This window comes from Mustela nigripes, chromosome 5 (genome assembly GCF_022355385.1).
Source record: "Mustela nigripes isolate SB6536 chromosome 5, MUSNIG.SB6536, whole genome shotgun sequence".
NCBI lineage: Eukaryota > Metazoa > Chordata > Mammalia > Carnivora > Mustelidae > Mustela > Mustela nigripes.
Genome location: NC_081561.1, coordinates 119,786,716 through 119,809,566, shown reverse-complemented (window position 1 = coordinate 119,809,566; position 22,851 = coordinate 119,786,716). Strand labels below are relative to the sequence as shown.

General features: G+C 34.0%; 1 protein-coding gene and 1 pseudogene across 1 annotated transcript in view; one reads left to right on the top strand and one right to left on the bottom strand.

Annotated features, from left to right (window-relative positions):
* ASCC3 (activating signal cointegrator 1 complex subunit 3) overlaps positions 1-22,851 on the top strand; it is a 336,478-nt gene that overhangs the window by 75,964 nt on the left and 237,663 nt on the right. The window contains exons 9-10 of the mRNA XM_059401113.1: positions 18,018-18,218; positions 18,673-18,813. Of these exons, the coding sequence (XP_059257096.1) occupies positions 18,018-18,218; positions 18,673-18,813 (342 nt within the window). The remainder of the gene's footprint in view (positions 1-18,017; positions 18,219-18,672; positions 18,814-22,851) is intronic.
* LOC132018505 (sorcin-like) lies at positions 13,823-15,888 on the bottom strand (annotated as a pseudogene).

The window sequence follows — 22,851 nt, the reverse complement described above, 5'->3', positions numbered from 1 at the left end:
AAGATGTCCTTATAACATCATCTGCTTTTCTTTTTTTTTTTTTTTTTTAGAGATTTTATTTATTTATTTGTCAGAGAGAGAGAGAGAGAGCGCGCGCACAGGCAGGCAGAGTGGCAGCAGAGGCAGAGGGAGAAGCAGGCTCCCTGCTGAGCAAGGAGCCCGATATGGGACTGGATCCCAGGACGCTGGGATCATTACCCGAGCTGAAGGCAGCTGCTTAACCAACTGAGCCACCCAGGCGTCCCTGCTTTTCATTTTTAATTGAGTTTTTTTGTGTGTCTCTTTGTTTGTTTGTGAGGTAAGCTTTCTCTCTGGCTGCTTATATAAGAGCTTCCTTTGCCCTTGGGATTTCCAGTTTTATCACGTCTCCAAAATAAATCTTTTTTGGTAACTACTTCTTCATTTTCTTATTTTATGATTTGTTTAATGTCATCAACCAAAAGAAGTAAGGAAGGAAAAACGATTTTATATTTTTCATGTACCTATAACTTGACATTGTTAAAATGAAAGAAAAAATAGTAGTGTTTCCCATGTCTTCCTTGAGCTTGCATCATAGCTGGGGACATTTAAAAAAAAAAAAAAAGTCCCCTGTGCTGAGCATTTACAAATAATGTACTGTAGAATGCACTAAGTACAAAATCAGTAGTGCAGATTTAATCAATCATATAGAAGGCAGAGGGATTAGAGCAGGCTGTGGCTGCTAATGACAATTTCTTGGAGAGCATGAGGCTTGAGTTGTTTCTTGACTACGATGTTCAGGGGGAGTTGATCTTTATCTGAACAGTGACAATGAATTTAACAATGTCTTTTTGTAATAGAGCTGGGTGTGGAATGTACAGAGAAAAGAACATTTTTTAGTTTTTGTGATGAAAACTTTGTGTAGACCTGGTATAAAATAGTAGAGATTATGTTATGTCCACACTACTATTTCTATAGAAACTTTAAAGTGGTGTTACTGTTTTAAAAACTTGGTCACTGACAGAACACTATTTTATGATTAGAGTATTATGTGAAGTATTATTCCGGAAAGCTCTAAGGAAAACCCTAAAAATTTCTCAGCTTCCTCTCAAAAGTAATTAGGGATTTTGAAGTATTCTGTCTGTGTGAAAAGGTTGCTTTTGATGGACTATATATTGTTTTGGAGGTCAGTAGGGGTTCAATGTGTAAAAATGTGATGTATTAACTTTCTTAGAAAGTTGTAAATAAGATATTTTTATTTATTTGTGATTCCCAGTGGTTATTTAAATTGTGATTAAAATGTAATGTTTACTTGTTGTGAAAGTGCTCTGTAGTTCAAATATATGAAATGGCTAGGACTCATTTGAAGGGAAATTCTATCTATAGTTTTCCTTATAAAGAAGAATTAATTTTGTCTGTATACTGTGAACTTCATTGAGATTATAGTATCATAAAGTCTACTGGGAACACTTGCAAATTGCTAACTAGGAAAAGGGCATCAGCTGTTTGAAAAAAACCTGCTAAACTAAAGAGAGTTATAACTAACACCTGCTTTTCTAGCTAGTCATAATCTAACAAAAGGACTTTCTTTACAACATATACTTTGTTGATTTTATGACAAGAAACTAGATGAGAGATTAAAAGCCTAAAACATATTGTGCTGTCCCAGAATGATAACTTAGAACTCAAATGAATTCAGAAATCTGAAAAGTAGATGAATTTAACTTGTAATGTGAGAATTTCAAATTGCTTTAGAAATAGACTCAGTCCATATCTTCCAATATATCTATGTATTGTGGTTACACAGACCTATTATAATAAACAAATATTTGATAGGATTGTATTGCTATGTATAGATTTTCATTATTTTTCTCTGGAAATATGCATGGATTGATTATCATTTATCAATAATCATTTCTTGAGCTCCTGATGGATGCAAGGCATTGTACTAGGAGGTACAATGGGTGTAAAGCAGTTTAAAATTATGATCCTGCCTTTAGATGAAATTTATCCAGTTAAGCAAATAGAACTGAGGTTAAATTCCACCGTTGGCACATTTTGTGTTGTGGATCAGAGTACATAGCACCTCTGAATTTCAGTTATCTCATCAGACTATTTATTTTGAAGATTATATAGTCAATACACAGAAAAGGTGTAGCTGTGTCTGTGATACATTTTAGGTGATTAGTAAATTCCCAGACTGAGAAATAATTATATAAACTGTTCTTACATGATAGCTGAGTTTTGCTGTTTTATTGGAAAGAGTACACATTGAGTCTATTAAGAGATATTGGTAGGTGAAATTATTTTGTATAAATAACTTCAGAATTCCTCAAAAATGAATGTTGAGGGGCGCCTGCGCCTGGGTGGCTCGGTGGGTTGGAGCCTCTGCCTTTGGCTCGTGTCATGATCCCGGGGTCCTGGGATCGAGCCCCGCATCGGGCTCTCTGCTCGGCCGGGACCCTGCTTCCTCCTCTCTCTCTGCCTGCCTCTCTGCCTACTTGTGATCTGTCTGTCAAATAAATGGATAAGATCTTAAAAAAAAAATAGGTTGAAGTAGTACAGAAGACAGTTTTAAATTAATAAAGATAAAGTGACTTATGTTTCTTTAGTTAATACTCTACATTTTATTAGGTACCTTATATTGCATTTTCTAACTTAATTCCCCCTTGTAAGCTCTGTAAGCAACTTTAGAGAGGACAAGTTTAAATTTCATCCAATGATGCAAATATCAATGACTAAACATAGGCCACCTTGCTTTTTACACTCTTATTTATTTATTTATTTATTTATTTTACTTTATTTTCAGCGTGACAGTATTCATTGTTTTTGCACCACACTCAGTGCTCTATGCAATCCGTGTCCTCTCCAATACCCACCACCTGGTTCCCCCAGCCTCCCACTGCCCCCTTCAAAACCCTCAGATTGTTTTTCAGAGTCCATAGTCTCTCATGGTTCACCTCCCCTTCCAGTTTCCCTCAACTCCCTTCTCCTCTCCATCTCCCCTTGTCCTCCATGTTATTTGTTATGCTCCACAAATAGGTGAAACCATATGATAATTGACTTTCTCTGCTTGACTTATTTCACTCAGCATAATCTCTTCCAGTCCCGTCCATGTTGCTACAAAAGTTAGGTATTCATCCTTTCTGATGGAGGCGTAAATACTCTACAGTGTATGTGGACCACATCTTCCTTATCCATTCGTTCGTTGGAGGGCATGTTGGTTCTTTCCATAGTTTGGCGACCGTGGCCATTGCTGCTATAAACATTGGGGTACAAATGGCCCTTCTTTTCACTACATTGTATCTTTGGGGTAAATACCCAGTATACACTCTTCTTTTTAAAAAAGATTTATTTATTTTACAGAGAAAAAGTGCATGTGTGCAATTGTATAGGGAAGGGTAGAGGAAGAGTGGAAGGGAAGGCTGACTCCCTGCTGAGCGGGGAGCTCGATGCAGGGCTCCATCTTAGGACCCTGAGATCATGACCTGAGAGAAATCAAGAGTCAGACCCTTAGCCAGCTGAGCCACCCAGGTGCCCTCCTTTTACATTCTTAATAAGCTGTTACATTGTTGATCAGTTTCAGAGTTAATATGAAAATAATAATTATATGAGATAATTTAAATATATCAAGGGAAATCATTGTATAAAGGAAATCTCAATGTATTCTTAAGTAATCTGCCTAATAATCACGTTTTATTACATACGTGTTATGATTTCTTCCTTGTTTTGCTTATCCTTTCAAATCTCTGCATACTGCTCAAGAGGTTCAAGCAAAACATTTTCCTTTTAGAGACTCCCTTACTAAATATATGCCTTCAACTTGATACATGTTTCAAACAAAAGTTTTTCTGAGCCAGAGGTACTTTGTTTTTTCCATAGGTTTTCTTCTTAGGTTGTGTTAAATTATTAAAGAACAGATGACTAAGAAAACCTAGTCACTGTGTTGGGAGGTAGGTAGGGAAAGTTAGGATAACATTTTTTAATCTTGCTTGTGCTTGATAATCCTTGGGGTGCTATTAAGAAATGTACGAATTACCATGCTCACCCTAGACAATTGAATGAAAACCTCAAGGGTTAAATTCTGGAAATGTCATTTTTAAAAGCATGCACACCACACTCCCTCTCAGGAGTATGAGGAGCCTCTTCTCCAGGCACTGGCCTCCTCGGCATACCTTCATTGGAGCTCCTCTCCAGCAGTCTTCAACCAGATCCTTTCCCTACTCTTTTGAGTGGTGTGTTTAATGTATCTGGAACTCTTCTATGTGAGTCTCAGATCTCATGTGGAAACAAGTAGTAAATTTCAGTTTAAGGGAGTAATTTATAAGCCCGCTTTATTGCTTGTTTCCCCAATAAATAAATAATTCTCAGATCTTCCATTTTGTAGAAATGACTTAATGATATTACGTTGTGTATTTAAAATGTTAGAAATTTTAAAAGGTACCAATTTAAATACGTATTTTAAAATTTCTGATCTTCAGGAAGTCAATACAATGTATGTTCTTAAGCATTGAAATACACACACACACACACTTGTGTATTAAAGTGACCACTCTAAATAACTCATTAACACTTTTGTTATATGATATATACTTTTACTGTTATTATTATTTATAGTAAATGAATTATTGACTTGAAACCAAACTAAGTTATTTTCCAGTATTGTGGGATTAAATGCAAGTGGAAATAATCTCTTACCAGTCAGAACAATTCATCTGAGGATTCTATAATGACAAAATCTTCTTGTTTAAGACAATCCAAGTTTAAAGTACACTCTTGCTTTATTTAATTAGTTTTGGAAAGTTTAAAGTAATATATAGTGGAAGAAAATTTAAATTAATAAATCGCCCATAATTTGATACCTATACCATTTTGAGAGCTTAACTGTGTAAGTGCCAAAATATTTATCCTTCCTCAAGATTTCAAGTAAGCTAGTGGAAGTAACTTAAAGGTTAAACTCAGAGCTGAAGCCAGTTATTGCCATAAATATCAGCCAAGAATCTGAAAATGACATTTTATTTGTAGGATTCAACAAAATTTGACAGAGACTGTTGTGCTTCTGTTTTATTACCCTGATTAGAGGTGCAGCTGTTGGTTGGAAGGCAGGTCTTACAGTTTGGACCACAGTGACTGTAGTACCAAATAAATAATGGTAACTTATATTTTTAAGCTATACTGCTTACATTGATATCCTGGAGGGATATTTAGGTACACGTCAGTATGAGTTCATCTCCCTTGTGAAAATAGTGTATTAACTAAATAGAAAATACCAGATTCTTAACCTTCAACTTCACTTCTGCTTTTTATGCCTCTGAAGTTTGTGTACTTAATTATGATACTGGTTTTGTGAAATTAGCCCTGTCTTATTATGGTAATGAGTTCTAATGACAAGGAAACCAAATCTACCCAAATCAAACCCATAACTGAGTTCTCTTTTCTGTCCTCGTGTGCAGTGGAATTGTGACTATTGGCTCAGCATTTCAGTGTTACTTCAGAGAGATAACTGACATGATAAATTGTTAGATTGATGTGTGCTGAGAAGACACCCAAATATGCCATTTCAGGAGTTTATCAGTGGAGCTTATGGGCAGCCAGGGTTTTGGGAATTTTAAAATTCCCTCTTGAGAACTTTTTCTTTGGTTCTCCTTAGCATTCAAGCCTTCACTCATCTTAGGAGCAAGGAAGCTAACTTCCCCTTCCAAGAAGAGGTGAGTGCACCTCTCTGACTCCCACTGTACCTTAAGTTCTCATTCAGTGTAGTATTCCCATTGTTTGTTATTTTGTCCTTGTTATTTTTTTTTCTCTTCAAGGACATTGATAGCTTCTTATTTATCATTTTGTCATCGTATAGTGGAGTATATTTAGACAACTCATCTATTAGTTGGGTTTATTTTTTATTGTTTTTATTATGCTTCTTAGACGGAGTATTTTCAGTATGAATGAATTTTCAGGAGTTGATACTAAGAGCATATTAAGTATTTCCAGTTACTATTTTAGTGATATAAATGCATTCAGTTAAATAACATGGAAGGATTATGAATTATGCATTATAATTTCTGATGGCTTTTTGTCATATGTAATAACTTACCTGATTTTCACAAAATCTTATAATCTCAGTTCTTTCAAAGATTTAATAGTAGATTACTCTCCTGAGGCCTTTTGTTGTTAAGATTTAATTTCCTCTACCCAGATTGTCTGGTTCAAAATGAATTATTATGAAATATTAAGATGGACGACTCTTCAGTAAAGAGAAACTGGCCATAGACTGTCATTCTTTTCTCTTTATAATTAGCAGAATTCAGTAATTCTTCAGTGTGCTTTTAGGTGGAAGTACAAGTTGGAAATTTGGTGTTTGGTAAAGATGTTGGACTCTTTTTATGAGATAATGAAAAAGGGTGACTCAGTTAATTTGTATTAACATAAAAACATTACATATTTCTATCTATAAAGAAACAAATTATGTTATTTTTAATGCATTAACACAGTACAGAGCACATCTTCCTTTTTTTGTTTATTGTTAAGATAAACTGCACTTAAATAAAAGAATTTTTGGTGGGGCTGAGTATAAAATCTGTTCACTACCAAAAAAAGAAGTATCTAAAATATCATATTAACATTTATAAAACAGAAAGTGAAAGTTCTTTTATAATCCCAACTCCTGTGGAGCAGTTTGATATATATCTTCCTGTAATTTTTTAAATATATTAACAAATATTTAATTATGTTAATGTTCTGTGGTATGCTTTTTTTTTCTTTTCTTTTGGATACAGTTTCCTATAAGCACAAATATCTTCTTTATTCAGTTTGACTACTGTAATTCATGAAGAATGTAATATGAGTTAATTATCCCAATCCGTTATTTGTGGACATTCAACTTATATCTATTTTTTCTTGTAAATGTCGTTTTAGCAAATGTCTTTGTGCTTATTTCCTGGCATTTTTGTTCAGTTAGTTTAAGTTGGATAAATTTTTTGAAGTGGGATTTTTAGGTTAAATATATGCAAATTTATTAACATTAACCATTTATAAGTAATATATATAATGCATTTGAAGATATAAACATTATCAAGAATAATCATTTTTTTGAAAATTGTAAACACTTGGTTTAATAAAAATTCTCTTTGCCTTTATTCAGTTATTAGTATGGTTAGTATGTTCATTGAGTTTGCATTTTTATTTTTATTAAATTAGGTTACTTTGTTAAAAATTAGCATAAGAAATAAAAGTGTAAAGTAATGAAATCAGGAAGCCTTATAAGCTTTTAATTGGGATTTTTAAATTTGGATTTTGGTATTAGATTTGCTCTGCTTGCTGCCTACTGGCCATTTATCTTTGGGTAGATTCTTCGAATCTGCTTTGCCCAGTGTCCCCATCTTTAAAATAAGGAGGGCATTTATAGTGATGAGCACTGTATTTAAGTGATAAGTCACTAAATTCTACACCTGAAACTAATATTTCACTGTATGTTAAAAAACTGAAAATTAAGTAAAAACTTGAAGAAATGTAAAAAATAAAATAAAATAAGGTCTTTTTATAAAGACCTATGTCATGATGTTTCTTTGGGTATTAAATGAAATAATCGCCTTATAGTATTTAAAAGTTTCATATGTATTATGTGCTCAATAGAAATGCTAACTATTACTATTATTAAATGGATTAGTGAACAATTATCAACTTAAATAATAAAGAATATATTATCTTATGTATTTGTAATCCAAGATCATTGAAGATAACATTTTAATATTTGTGTTATATCATGTTAGTTTACTGATCTTGACACAGATCATCTAGTTTGGGATTGGCATATTCAGTGAAATAGTATGTGAAGTCTTCTCTTTTTTTTTTTTTTTTTAATTTATTTTTTAAAGTTAGAGTATGGAGGTGTGTAGTAGTTTAGTTGGGGACCTAGTAACAGGTTCCTTGTAGTCCAGATTTACCTGGTGCACCATGAGTTGTTGAGGACAGAGAAAAAGTCCTCACAGCTTGAGACTTTGTGGCTAGTGTTCAATATACATTGCATGAATGGGAGAATGCAGTTTAGATGATGGCAGGAATATAGTTTAACTTTTGCATTTAATAACATATCTGATTCTGTGATGAAACCATAGAGTCTTGTGTGAGGCCATAGGTCTAATTGTATCAGGTATTGGAGGTAAGAAGAATCTGCCATTCTTCTATTCCTGAACGTTTCAGAGATACCCTTGAGTAGCTAGGTGTATTCAGATGAAAAATAGAATGTCAGGGAGGAGAGTGAGTGGAGGAATACATGATTTAAGATAATTTGAAGGGTCTTCAGAAGAGTAATTCAATTTATCTTTTTGTCTCTGGAGGGTAAAATAGGAATAATGAGAAGAACTTTTTAATATGAAATGTTTTTGAAATACTTAACTCACTTAGGATTCTCTATTTAATTAGATACTTCTTCATTTTTTAAAGAAGTCACTTGTATCTCTTTTTGTGTCTCTTTTGCATAGGTATTATCATGTTTCAAAAACTAGAAACCTATAAATAGTGCGAAGTCTCCTATTCTCTGTTCTTCATCTGCCCAGATCCCTACTTCCTTCTTTAATAACCACTATGTTTAGAATTTATGTATTCATCTTGAATCTTTAAAAACAACTAAATAAAGATTCATATTCTCTTCCTCCCACCCCCACCAAATTTGAACAAAAAATAGCATATTAAATGCTGTTCTGCACCTTACTTTTTTCACATAACAAGATATTTCCAGAATAGGAAATGTTCTTGTTCTGCAGAGAGGTTTTTTTTTTTTCTTCTCAGAGTTTTTTTCTGGCCTCCTAGAATTCTATTGTATTGATGTGCCATAATTTATTCACTTTAGTACTCTCTTGATGACATTTGGTACCACAGGTAATTTTGTGATGAGTAATCTTACAAGTGCACCATTTTCTATGTGTGCAAATATGCTTTTTTTTAAAAAAAGTGAAATTTCTAACCCCAAGATTATATACATTTGTTAGAGAAAGATTGCTGTGTTCCCAAAATGAAATGTCATACTTTGAAAGAATGTGTTTGTGTTTGTTGGAAAGTGTTTATCTATAACATTGAGTTTCAAACTATTACTTCTTTTTTTTTTTTAAGTTTTTTAAAATTTTATTTATTTGACAGAGAGAGAGATCACAAGTAGGCAGAGAGGCAGGCAGAGAGAGAGGAGAAGCAGGCTCCCTTCTGAGCAAAGAGCCCAATGGTGGACTCGATCTCAGGACCCTGAGATCATGACCTGAGCCGAAGGCAGAGGTTTAACCCACTGAGCCACCCAGGTGCCCCTATTATTTCATATATTGATTCAGTCACCCAAACACAAAAATTTTATGTAACAGTATTGGCCCTTATATATGATATGCTGCACTATGTTTTTTCTTTTCTATTCTTTCAAAATGCTGATTACCATCCACTAAATTGATTTCATAACCCACTAGTGGAAGGTAACCTCTTGTTATACACTCACCAGAGTTTAATTGACCAACTTCGTTATATGTGGTAGGAGTCTCTAGTTGCAGTCTCTTAAGAACTCCCTACAATTTTTTTGCAGCTAAAATAAAGAAATAAACAGTTTTTACTGATTTTTAGAAACTCTCTCAGAAATGATATTTTATTATCTTTGGACTCAGATGTTATGATATTTTAAAATAATAGCATGTATAGCATATGTTGCTGTATCTACATAAAAGATATAAATATGTAAAAATACAGGTATAAGTATTTATCTTGGATTGGGTATAAATCAGCCAAGCAGTTTCTTGAGGATAAATTATTTCTTGAGGATAAACAGTAAAGATAGAATGTTAAATATTCCTGACCATAATTTTTATGTTCTATGACATGCTAAGTATTTGATTATTTTTAGGGTTTCTAATGCTATCTTAGTGCCAAGAAGGTTTTAAAAATGTAAAAGTATGTTTCAAAACACTGCCTTTTTTCCCCCAAGAACAAATTTAACAGGGACTAATGTCCAAGGTAACATCTAGTTTTGCTGGAAGCTGCAGTGTATGAATGTAGAAAAAAAATAGTTTGGCTAGGTTATATGATGTCTGATAGAAAACATGTATCACACTTAAATAATGTTAGCAGAATAATATATACCCAGCTCCTGTTCTGGAGTTAGTCATTGTGCTTAACATAGAGTGTCATAAGTATTGCTTGATTTATGAAAATTCATCAGTGATGCAGCTCACAGATGAGAATTAGTTTAATTAGAATGACTCAGCTGAAGCAAGTACAGGAAAGAAAAATAATTGAATATTTTCTTTGTGCCAAGTACTATGGTAGGTATTAGGAGGATGAAGATGAAAAACATAATTCCCAACCCTTAGTACACTCATTTTTTTTTTAAGATTTTTTTTTCTTTCAGAGAGAGAGAGAACACTAGCAGGAGGGGCTGAGGGAGAGAGAGAATCTTAAGCGGACTTCGTGCTGACCTTGGAGCCCAACACGGGGCTTGATCTCAAGACCCTGAGATCATGATCTGAGTTAGACACTAAACCTACTGTGCCACCCAGGCACCCTAGTAGTCTCATATTCTAAAGGGAAATAACTCCTTATATTTATCATTTAGCACTTAAGAGACTGTAAGTAATTTTTGATCAGGTGAAGTTTTGTCAACCTTTAATAAAGGTGAGTAGTAAGGCTTCAGTCGGGACCAGTTTAGTATATTAGTATGTGGTGCATGCTTAGACCTAACTACTGTACTGTTGTTGACTGGGTTGGAATATAGAAATAAGTATTACGTGTATATGTGTATGATATATATATATATATACATATATATATATATATAAAAGAAATAAGTATTAGTGATTTAGTCATTGTTGGAAAAGAAGATTAATTCTAGTCTTTAAGGCATGGAACAAATGATTACTCATTTTGTTTGTTTGTTTGTTTCTTTGCTTACTAAGGATGACCTTATTAAGAATGAGAGGTCAGATAAAACTAATTTTCTTTCTGTTCCTGGAAGCATCCTCGATAATAGCTCTTCTGAGTTCCAAGACCCTCAGATTATGGCAAGGCCTTTGAGACCATCTTAGGATTTTGTATGCTGTCCTAAGAGTCTTTCCTATGATTCATTCTGTTATGTTATGACAATATATCTGTCAGGTATTTTAATAATATTTTAAATATTATGTAAGTTAGCTGGATGCTTCTAGAGCTGCACTGTTTTATACAGTAGCCACTAACTACATGTGCTGTTGAACAGTCTTGAAGGAGGTAGGGGTGGAAGGATAGGCAAAATAGGTGAAAGGGATTAAGAGGTACATACTTCCAGTTATATAAAATAAGTAAGTCACAGGGGTGAAAAGTACAACATAGGGAACACAGTAAGAGTATAATAATTTGTACAGTGACAGATGGTGACTACACATATCATGGTCAGGTATGTTGTTATGTATAGAATTATCAAATCAGTATGTTGTACACCTGAAACTACTAATATGATATGTCAACTATATTTCATTTAAAAAAATTTAAAACAAATAAAAGAAATATGGCTGGTCTGGATTGAGATATGCTTTAAGTGTAAAATATACTTATTGCTCAGATTTGTTATGAAAAAAGAATAATTTTTATTATGTATTGAAAAGATATTTTAAATATATTGGGTCAAATAAAATTTTTATGAAATTGATTTCAATTTTTAAAAACTTTTTGAATGTTTCTTCTAGAAAGTTAAAATTTACATGCATGGTTTACATTTCCTTTTTAATTTTTTTAAATTTTATTTTTTATTTAACAAGCAGAGATCACAAGCAGGCAGAGAGGCAGGCAGAGAGAGAGGGAGAAGCAGGCTCCCCGCTGAGCAGAGAGCCTGATGCGGGGCTCGATCCCAGGACCCCTGGATCATGACCTGAGTTGAAGGCAGAGGCTTTAACCCACTGAGCCACCAGGCACCCTTAAATTTTTATTATTGAAGGATAATGTGACATTTTATTTTAGGTCTGCTACTAATGTGTAACCTTGGGAAAGTCAGTGTAACTCTCTGATAATGAGTTGTTGTTTTTTTTAAAAGATTTTATTTATTTGAAAGAGAGAACAGATAAATGGGAAAGAGGGGTAGAGGGGAGGGAGAAGCGGGCTGAGCAGGGAGCCTGACATGGGGTTTGATCCAGTAACTCTGGGATCATGGCCTAATCCGAAGGCAGATGCTTAACCAGCTGAGCCAGCCAGGCATCCCCTGAAAATTAGTTTCTTTAAAAAAAAAAATCCTTGACTTTCCACTGACCTCCAAAGTCAGATGCACTTGCCTGTTTGAAATTTTAATTTGGACATATAATAAGTTCTTAAAATGTAGTGTTTTTTTCTTTTCCTCTCTTAGTCTGTCTTTTTAATCTTCCTTATATAGCATCAGTAGAACTGCCATCTATCTACTTAAGGGAAAAAGGTCGTCTTTGATTTATGTCTCTTTTTTTTAATCCACTCTCACATTTAAGTTGTTATCAAATCCTATTAGCTGTACCTCAAAAATGTAGTCTGTATCCTCCTACCTCACTTTCCATTCCAGCATCACCCTCCACCTGTACTACTGGCATAGTTGTCTACAATTTCCCAATCTGTTCTTCACATAGTAGCCAAGTAGGCCTTTAAAAAATACATTTGTCATTCCTTACTTGAAATCATGCAGAGACCTTCTCTTGTATCCAAGCTCTTTACCAAGACCTACGGTTTCTCCATGACTCCTATCTCCCTTTCCTGTTAATATCCTCTTCCTCTGTATTACACTGTTCCTTGAAAGGGAAGTATATGTGAAATGACCTCTAAAGGCCATGGGAGCCCTAAGACTGAAGATAAAGGCTGACAAGTCCAGCTTGACAAGAAATGGCTTATTAAGGGGACTTAGAGGTACAAGTGTATCTTGGGCAGCTGCAAGAGGAGTAGATCTCTACAATCCCATTTCCCTTAACACTTGCTTTTATAGCCCTAGAGACTGGGAGTCCATACTGGGGGGACAATCCAAGAGGAGAATGTTTAAGAATAAGTGTGTGTCATAGTCAGATCTCTGGGGGCATGTCCAGAGGTTATGTCCCAAGGGCATACTTAACGTTGCGTGGTTAACTAAAAGAAAAAGATGTTGGAGGGATAGGAGGCTGTGCTCTAGAAGTTTTAGGTGCTGGAACCCTCATAGTGACAGATTTGTCCAAAATGGCATTAGTTTGGTTCACATTTATACCATGTATTAAAAATTCATATCAGTGTTTGAAATAATCTGAATGTGTATATTCTCTCTAATATCTTTATTATAAGTTGTGTAACTACCTTTTGACCATTTAAACAAAAAATATATATAATAAGTAAATAAATGCAGCACAATAAATATTTGCCAAGTGAGCAGATGATAATCCCAGCCATGAATGGGTGAGATTTTCTTTAATATGTCCTATTAAGAAGGTGAGATTTTCTTTAATATGTCCTATTTAGAAGGCCAATCTGCATGGTTAGAATACCCCATAATAAAGTTTTCAATACCATGTGAAAGCTCTTCTAGGAGAGGAAAGATACAGCTGTAGTCTAATGAAAGGCTTTTAAATATCTTACAATGAAAAATATATAATGTGCCTTAAATATTTTATACACTGAAATTTTATGTACAAGAGGCTTAACAAGAAAATGAGGCATCACTGACTATGGCTGAAAGAAGTTTTGAGTGGTGTAAGAGACCTGATATTGTATTAGTAAAATTCCAAAGAATTTATTATCAACACTAAAAACATCATAAAGTGTACATAAAGTGATAAACCTTTACAAGGAAAAGCCACAGTGCAAGTTTCCACACGTTGCTGAAGGCAAAGAGTAAGAGCAAAAGAGAACTCCAGTTGGAATGTTGAGTTTGTTCCTACAGTCTCCTCTTGATTTAAACATTCAGGACACACTGCATGAAATCATCATATAGGGGAAATTCACAACACCTTGTGGAGCAGTATCCCATCTTGGAAAGCCGTCTGTTAGAGCTCGCAGTTTGACGCAGCAGGTGATGTAGTCATTGAAGGTGATCTTGAAATTGGTGCTGTATCAGTTTGCTGTTGAAGTCATGGCTTGGGAACTCGATTGAAATCCCACTGTGGTCAGGGCCTTCTGCAGTTCCTGAGGATCTACTCTTCCACTCCAGTCACTGTCAAAACTGATGAACTGTTGTGTCCAGGCATTCAGAACAGCCCAGAGTTCTTAACATTCACTGCAACCCATTGTGCCTGACCTGTTTCTAGCCAGCATTGAATTCATAAGCTGACAAGTCTCCATGTTAAAAGGTTTGTGCCAGCAGTGCCCGTGTCAGGCATCTCTGCAGTTCAGCAGCATCTATTTGTCCAGCTACAGCAGCAAAGGAACATACAGTGGATCCTGAGCTTGTCTGGAAAATGTAGGTCCTCCAGGACCCCCTCCATACCTGTCTGGGTAGTACCTGCTGATAGCACCAGAGTGGCTGGGTACACCATGGTGCAAACTCTGCCACCTCCCTCACTTGTAACAGTATTTTAAGAATTCTTTTGCAGGGGCGCCTGGGTGGCTCAGTGGGTTAACCCGCTGCCTTCGGCTCAGCTCATGATCTCAGGGTCCTGGGATTGAGTCCCGCCCGCATCGGGAATCTCTGCTCAGCAGGGAGCCTGCTTCCTCCTCTCTCTCTCTGCCTGCCTCTCTGCCTACTTGTAATCTCTCTCTGTCAAATAAATAAATAAATAAATAATCTTTAAAAAAAAAAAAGAATTCTTTTGCAGTGTTCTATTGAAATGAATGTAGAGTCTTATTAATGGGCAAAGTAAATCATCGTATAATATTAAATAGTAAATTGGGTGGTTTGTTTTCCAAACTAGAGACACTGAGTTCAGGTCCCATCTTTTCCACAATTTATTAGCAGTGTGGACTGGAGTGAGTTATTTAACTTTTCGGGACCTCAACTTCCTGTGCTGATTCCTTCACATTGTCTTTCCAAAAAAAAGACCTTTAGTGGTCTTCATAGTCTGGTCATGGCTTACTTTTTTTTTTTTTTAAATCTTCATCATCTTTGCTATTCTATCCTTCCCTATCCTTTATGCAATTACAGTTGACCATTTGTACAACTTGGAGGTTGGGGCACCAACCTCCCATGCAGTCAAATCTGCATGTAACTTTTGACTCCCGAAAAACTTAACTACTAAGAGGCTACTATTGACCAGAAGCCTTACTAATGACATAAACAGTTCATTAAGACATATTCTGTATGTTGTATGTATTATATACTGTATTCATCCAGTAAAGTATGCTAGGGAAAAGGAAACGTTAAGAAAATCATGTGAAAGAGAAAATACATTTATAGTACTGTACTATAAAAAAATCTGTGTATAAATGGATCTGTGCAGCTCAATCCTATGTTGTTCAAGAGTTATCTGTACTAATTTTTAGCTAGTTCCAGGTGTTTTTCTTTTTTTCTTTTTTTAAGATTTTATTTATTTGAGATAGAGTGCATCCACTCAAGAGAGAGCAAGTACTCCCTTTTGTATGTACATGTACTTTTTTTCCTCTTGGATAAAACCTAGAAGTGATATGGCCAGATCACATGTTAATTGTATGTTTAACTTTTAAAAAATTACCAAATTATTTTCCAAAGTGATTGTACTATTTTTACATTCCTACCAGCCATAGGTATGAGTGCCAGTTCCTCCACATCCTCACCAACACTGGCAGTGGGCAGTTTTTAAAATTTTAGCCATTTTAATAGACATGTAATGTTATCTTATTGTGGTTTTAACTTTCATTCTCCTAATAACTAATAATGTTGAGCATCTTTTTGTTGTGCTGCCATCCAGGTATTTTCTTTGGTGAATTGATTGTTCAAATCTTTTGCCCATTTTAAAAATTAGATTTTTTGCTTTCTTACTGTTGTGTTCAGAGAATCCTTTATATATTCCATTACCAAATGTATGCTTCACAAAGATTGTTTTCCATGCTGGCTTCTTTCATTTTCTTAGTAATGTCTTAAAGATTATGTTTTTTTCGTTTCGCTTGAGTTTATCAATTTGTTCATTTATAGGTTATGGTATATTTAAGACATCTTAGCCTAACTCAAGTAACTTTTCATGTCATCTGCATGGTCAAATTTATTGACATAAAGTTGTTTATTAATATTTACCTATTTTTTTCAATATCTGTAGCATCTGTAATAATGTCACTATTCTCATTCTTGATGTCAGTAAGATCTGCCTTCTCTCTTTTATTTCTGATCAGTCTGGCTAGAGATCAATCAGTTTAGGTGGCCATTCTCAAAGAATGAGCTTTCCTGTTTTCCATTTTGTTGATATCTACTTCAATCCTTACTATTTACTTCATTCTGCTAACTTTGGTTTTAATTTTCCTTTTTTTATTTTGGAAGGTGAAGATATCCACTTAAAACTTTTCATCGCTTTTCATATAAGTGGTTGGTGCTATATATTCCTCCCTAAGTATTTCGTAAGCAGCATCCACAAATTCTAATATGTTGAGCTTACTCTTTCCCTCAGTTAAGAATACTCACTAATTTCCTATTGATTTTTTCTTTCATCCATGGGTTATTTAGCAAGCACGTTATTTAATTTCAAATATTTGAGTATTTCCTAAGGATATTTTTGTTAAGGATTTCTGATTTCATTCCTTTGTGATCAGATGACATACTTTGTATGGACTAGTTTTTAATTTATTGAGACTTGTGTTATGACCCAGAATATAGTATATTTTTTAAATGTTTTACAAACACTTGAAGAGAATTTGTATTCTACTGCTGTTAGATGAATAAATGTCGGTAGGTCAAATTGATTCATAGTGCTATTCAAGTCTGCTTATAACCTTGTCGATTTTCACGCCTACTTGTTCTGTCAAGTGTTGGGAGGGATATTGAATTCATTTGCATGTCTTGAGTTTTTGCTTCATACATTTTAAAGATCTGTTATAGATATATAAGCATTTAGGACTGTTATGCCTTCTGATTAATTATTCTCTCTCATTATAAACTGACTGTCTTTATTCCTGATAGGATTCTTGGCTTTGGAATTTATTTTTTCTGACATCAATTTAGCCATTCCAGTTTTCTATCACTAATCTTACCCAGTTTTTTCTTTAATACATTGTAGTTTTAATTTCTCAAGACTTTTCATATGAAAGACCTTAGGAAAAATTATTTAACCACTCAATTTTCTTCTTTATTAAAAGGGCATAATAAAAGTACCTGGGGGACCTGGATGGCTCAGTCAGTTGAGCGTCTGACTCTCAATTTTGGCTTAGGTCATGATCTTGGGGTTGTAAAATCAAGCTTTGCTTCTGGCTCCCTGATCAGCCAGGAGTCTGCTTCTCTCTTTCTCTCCGTCTACCCCTCCTCCCCAACATGTGCATGCATGCATGCTTTCTCCCTCTACCTTCCTCTCTCTCCAGATAAATAAATGAAATTTCTTTAAAAAAAATAAAAATATATATATATATATATATATATATATATATATATATATATACACACACCTATACCATGGAACTATTTTGAGAATTAAATAAATATATCAAAGTGCTCACAATTAATATGTATCACAGTGTAAGTTCTGAATGAATATAATCTGCAGCTATTGTTCCTACTATTATGACTGCAATTAAAAAAGATATTTTTAAATCCATAATGTGTTGAAGCAGAGTTTCCTATTCATTTATATGCCCAGGAAATTTCTTGTTTGGACTTTAGTTATCTTCAATTTACTAAGCTAGAATATCATTATATAAACTCAAAACATACCTGTGTTTCATTTTATTGCCTTATGTTATTTATCATTCTTTTGTATTTAAGATCATGTACAAAGATACGATACATAGTGTCATTATTATATTTTTCAAATTTAGTGAGTATGCAACTCCAAAATTCTTTAGAATCATATAGTAGTTGTGAGTTCTCAACTGCACACTTTGGTTTAAATATTGGACATATTGAGAGACTGAACAAATTAGTCGTCTTTTTTTTTTTAATCAAAAGAAGTAAATATTTGCATTTAGTATTTGTCTGGGTCCTTCACATTATCATCATTTAAATGAGTCATTTTTTTTTTCTCTCTTTCTTTCTTTAGATTGGGCAGCTGGCTTTTAAAGGAATGAGGAGACTCAACCGAATCCAGTCAATCGTGTTTGAGACTGCCTACAACACCAATGAGAACATGCTGATTTGTGCCCCTACTGGGGCTGGAAAGACCAACATTGCAATGCTTACAGTTTTACATGAAATACGCCAGCATTTTCAACAAGGTGTTATCAAAAAGAATGAATTTAAGGTAGGAAATTAACAAGTCAGACCACAAGTTTTTAAATTATAAAATTAAAATCATTTGTAGCTATACATATTAGATGAAATCTGGAAAGTTTTAAGGATATTATTAATGATGTCATGTAAAGATTGCTGCTTGATTTACTCTATTACTAGTAAGGCAGTCCCTCTTTGTGTTATGAAAATCCTGTTACCCCTGTGAAACACTGAAAATACATTTAGCTTTGAAGCAGAACCAGTGTTCAAAGCGACGAGGCTATATAAACGAATCCCATTGTCCTTTAAATAGCTGTACACCTACCTAAGAAAGGTAAGTACTTTTCAGATATCGCTATTAAGATTTTTTTACTGCTATAGTCTGCAATTATATTTCACAATAAATTTTGATTTATATTGAATGCTGTGAAACAAATGACTTGTAGCTTTTGCTCGTTCATCAAGGTAATGTTTCTTTGGCACAGATTGTATATGTTGCTCCAATGAAAGCCTTGGCAGCTGAAATGACAAATTACTTCAGCAAACGTCTGGAGCCACTGGGCATTGTTGTGAAAGAATTGACTGGAGATATGCAGTTGTCAAAAAATGAAATTTTACGAACTCAGGTATGTTGTATACTTAGGTATTTTTTGTTTAATACCAATCCTTTTTTTTTTTTCAGGTAAATACAATACAAATATAATGTAATGAAATACTTTTATTTGTAGTCACATATTACCTCTAGAAAAGAGATTTTTGCTGGTGTTTTGTTCAATTTTATCCTTCTGACTTCTGTGATTCCTGCTGTGTCTTGAATATTGTTACATGCCTGGTATAAATTTTAAGTTCATTGACAGTAAATGTTCTTTTAAAACAGTAGAAAGTGAGAATGTGGATAAGACCGACTTCAATTTTAAGAGCAGGAAAATATATAGGTCCTTAAATGATCCCATTATTATTCTAAATATTCAATAAGGCTGCTTAACATATAATAAAAATTTTTAGTCATTCTTTATTTCATCAAATAGGAAGTTACCATGTGCTTTATAAAGCACTATATTAGGTGAAATGCATGACAACAAAAATACTTAAGATACAGTTCCCGCCTACAAGGATCTTATATTATGACTGAATAGGCAAAAACTATATTATTAGAGCTACAACTAGATTATCATTAATTGGGTAGAATGTGTAAATAAGGTAATATTCATAATGCTTTGAAAAAATCCAACAATTGATAACTAAATATTAATGGGACAGTTCAGCCTCAGCAGTGGAGTGGAATGAATGAGGTAATATGCTGGCTGATCAGCCTGACATCTTTGCCAGCCTCTTTTCTGGCAGACAGTTGCCTGTCCTTACTGGTTATCAAATGTGTATTTTAAACATTATATTTACACTATGGAGTATTATGCCTCCATCAGAAAGGATGAATACCCAACTTTTGTAGCAACATGGATGGGACTGGAAGAGATTATGCTGAGTGAAATAAGTCAGGCAGAGAGAGTCAGTTATCATATGTTTTCACTTATTTGTGGAGCATAACAAATAGCATGGAGGACAAGGGGAGATGGAGAGGAGAAGGGAGTTGAGGGAAATTGGAAGGGGAGGTGAACAATGGGAGACCATGGGCTCTGAAAAACAATCTGAGGGTTTTGAAGGGGCAGAGGGAGGGAGGTTGGGGGAACCAGGTGGTGGGGTGGGTATAGGAGAGGGCACGGATTGCATAGAGCACTGGGTGTGGTACAAAAACAACAAATACTGTTAACGCTGAAAATAAATTTTAAAAAATTATACCTGATATGTAATCAATACTATTAGAGTTTAAAGTCATGACTTGGGGAATGGGGAATTGGAGAAAGCTGGTCAAAAGGTATACACTTCCAGTTATGAGAAAAATAAGTACTAGAGGTAAAATTTACAACATGATGACTATATCTAACTCTGCTGTATGATATGTAGGAAAGTTTTGAAGAGAGGAGATCCAAAGAGTTCTCATCACAAAGAGAATTTTTTTCTTTATATTGTATTTACATAAGATGATGGATGTTAACTAAACCTACTCTGATAATCATTTCACAGTATATGTAAATCAGGTCATCATATTGTACACCTTAAACTTATACAGTAATGTTATGACAGTTATTTCTCAGTGGAACTAGACAAAACAAAAATGGGCAGAGGAAGTGAATAGACATTTTTCCAAAGGAGATATACAGGTGGACGGTAGGTATATGGGAAGATGGTCAGCATCACTAATCACCAAGGAAATGCAGATCAGAACTATGAGATATCACCTCACACTTTTTAGAATGATTTTTACCAAAAGGAAAGAGATAAGAGGTGCTGGAAAATGTGGAGAAAAGGGAACTCTTGGGCACCTTTAGTGGGAATGTAAATTGGTGCAGTCATTGGAAAACAACATGGAGGTTCCTCAGAAGATTAAAAATAGAACTACCATATGATTCAGCAATTCTACTCCTGGTATATACCCAAAAGAAATGAAATTAGGGTCTCAAAGATCCTATGTTCATTACAACATTATGAACAACAGCCAAGAAAAAAAGAATTCTAGAGTTTAAAGATTTATTGGTGAAGATCAGATCCCTATTTCAGTTATAGTTTGATAAAAGACAGTGATCAGGATGTAACTCTGGTTATTTTAAATATCCTTTTTATTTTATGAAATAATATAGGAGAGTATATTAATGTTCAGACTCTGTCACTGACAGGTTTTTAAAAAGCTATTCTTTGACAAATGATTTTGTATTTCAGAAAGAGGTAGCAGAAGGAAAAATTTAATAGAACCAACAACATAGTTCTTGTATTTATGATATGCAGAACTTTATCTTTTCCCATTTACATTATAACAGAATCTCGGATTTATTTACTTTGTGAGCATAAATAGATTTTTAACTGAAGAAAATGATCAGTCATAGAGAAAACATTTGAATTTTTACTACATATTTATAAGTTCAGGTAATGAACACAGGAGCTTGACCTTTCTTTTCCTTCAGATTTTCAGCTTCAAAATTAATTTTAAAATGTATAATGTACTTCCACTACTGTTAATTTAGGTCTTTTCATTGAAAAATTTTAATTTTGAGATAATGTAAAAAAATTTTTATTTTTTTATAAAAAGTACATAATTTTGTTAAATATTTTATCGGTGATAACACTGAGTAGTAAACTAATATTGTTATTATTCTGTCATCATATATTTTGGCTTATATTGCCTAACTGTGATATATGGTTAGATTTTGAATACCAGATTAGGGACACCTGGGTGGCTCAGCCAGTTGAAGTCGGTCTTATCCACATTCTCACTTTCTACTGTTTTAAAAGAACATTTACTGTCAATGAACTTAAAATTTATACCAGGCATGTAACAAATAAATAAATAAAATCTTAAAAAAACAGACTAATATGTGGAGTCTTCATTAATTACTTTGGCTAAAATTAATGTTAATTTCCAACTTGGGTTTTTTCCCATGGCCTTGAAGGAATATGAGTCTCTTATTAGTGATATGTTTTATTTTGTAGTGATTCTTTTTTTTTTTTTTTTTGTAGTGATTCTTTGGGTTAGCATGCCCAAAACTTCATCAACTGACACCCTCTGCTACTCTAGTTACTGCTTTTCAGCCACTAGAGCTCTGCATACTTAGGAAATCCACTCATTTAGGAAAAGCCTCAAACTTACAGATTTGGTTCTATGTGGCTGAATCTTTTTTAAAATAGATTTTTGTTCGGGTGTCAGCCTGCTTTTTTGCTTGGGACTCTTGGGTTTTCTCCCATAAATATATTAGTTTTCACTCAAACATCTGGGAGTTTTCCATATTGCTGGGCTTTTCATTTTAATTTTCAAGCTGCTTTTTTGGTTCTGAATCCTAGCTCTGAAATCTGATTTCTGGCATATTTTGCCAGTGAGGCTATGGTTTTTTATAGCTATAGCAGTGAGTGTGGGGTCATACTCTTAGGTCAGTAATTTACAAACAGGTAATTCTTACCCCTTTCATTTGTAGTTTTGACATTACTTTTCTCTCTTTTTACCACTTTCTGAGGCTGTCCTGTTTCTCACAAGTTGTTTTTATTACTTGTATACAGCCAAGTGTTTTATAATTATCTGCAGGGAGTCATACTACAGACTTGCTCATCTGCCATTACTGGAAGTAGAATCCAATACCCTATTTTTTTTTATTATTGCATTTATTCATATTTCAAAAGCACTAATTTTCTTTTCCTAGCAGTGAAGGTAGGAAGCTTATTTTTAAAAATTGAACTTCTCTTTTAAAAGTTAATCCACACCAAAAACCATAAGATACCTAGGAATAAACCTAACCAAGGAGGTAAGAGAACTATAGAACTTAGTCCCTTGTTGGGCTCCTTGCTCAGGAGGGAGCCTGTAAGTGTTCTATAGTTCTATATAGAACTTCTATAGAACTATAGAACACTTACGAAAGAAATTGTATGGAGCACTGGGTGTGGTGAAAAAATAATGAATACTGTTTTTCTGAAAATAAATAAATTAATTTATAAAAAAATGAAATTGTAGAAGACACAATGGAAAAACATAACATGCTCATGGATTTAGTGTGTGATTTTTGCTTTCATAATGTTTTATAAAGGCATATAGAGTAACAAAATTTGACTTTTAACAAATTGAC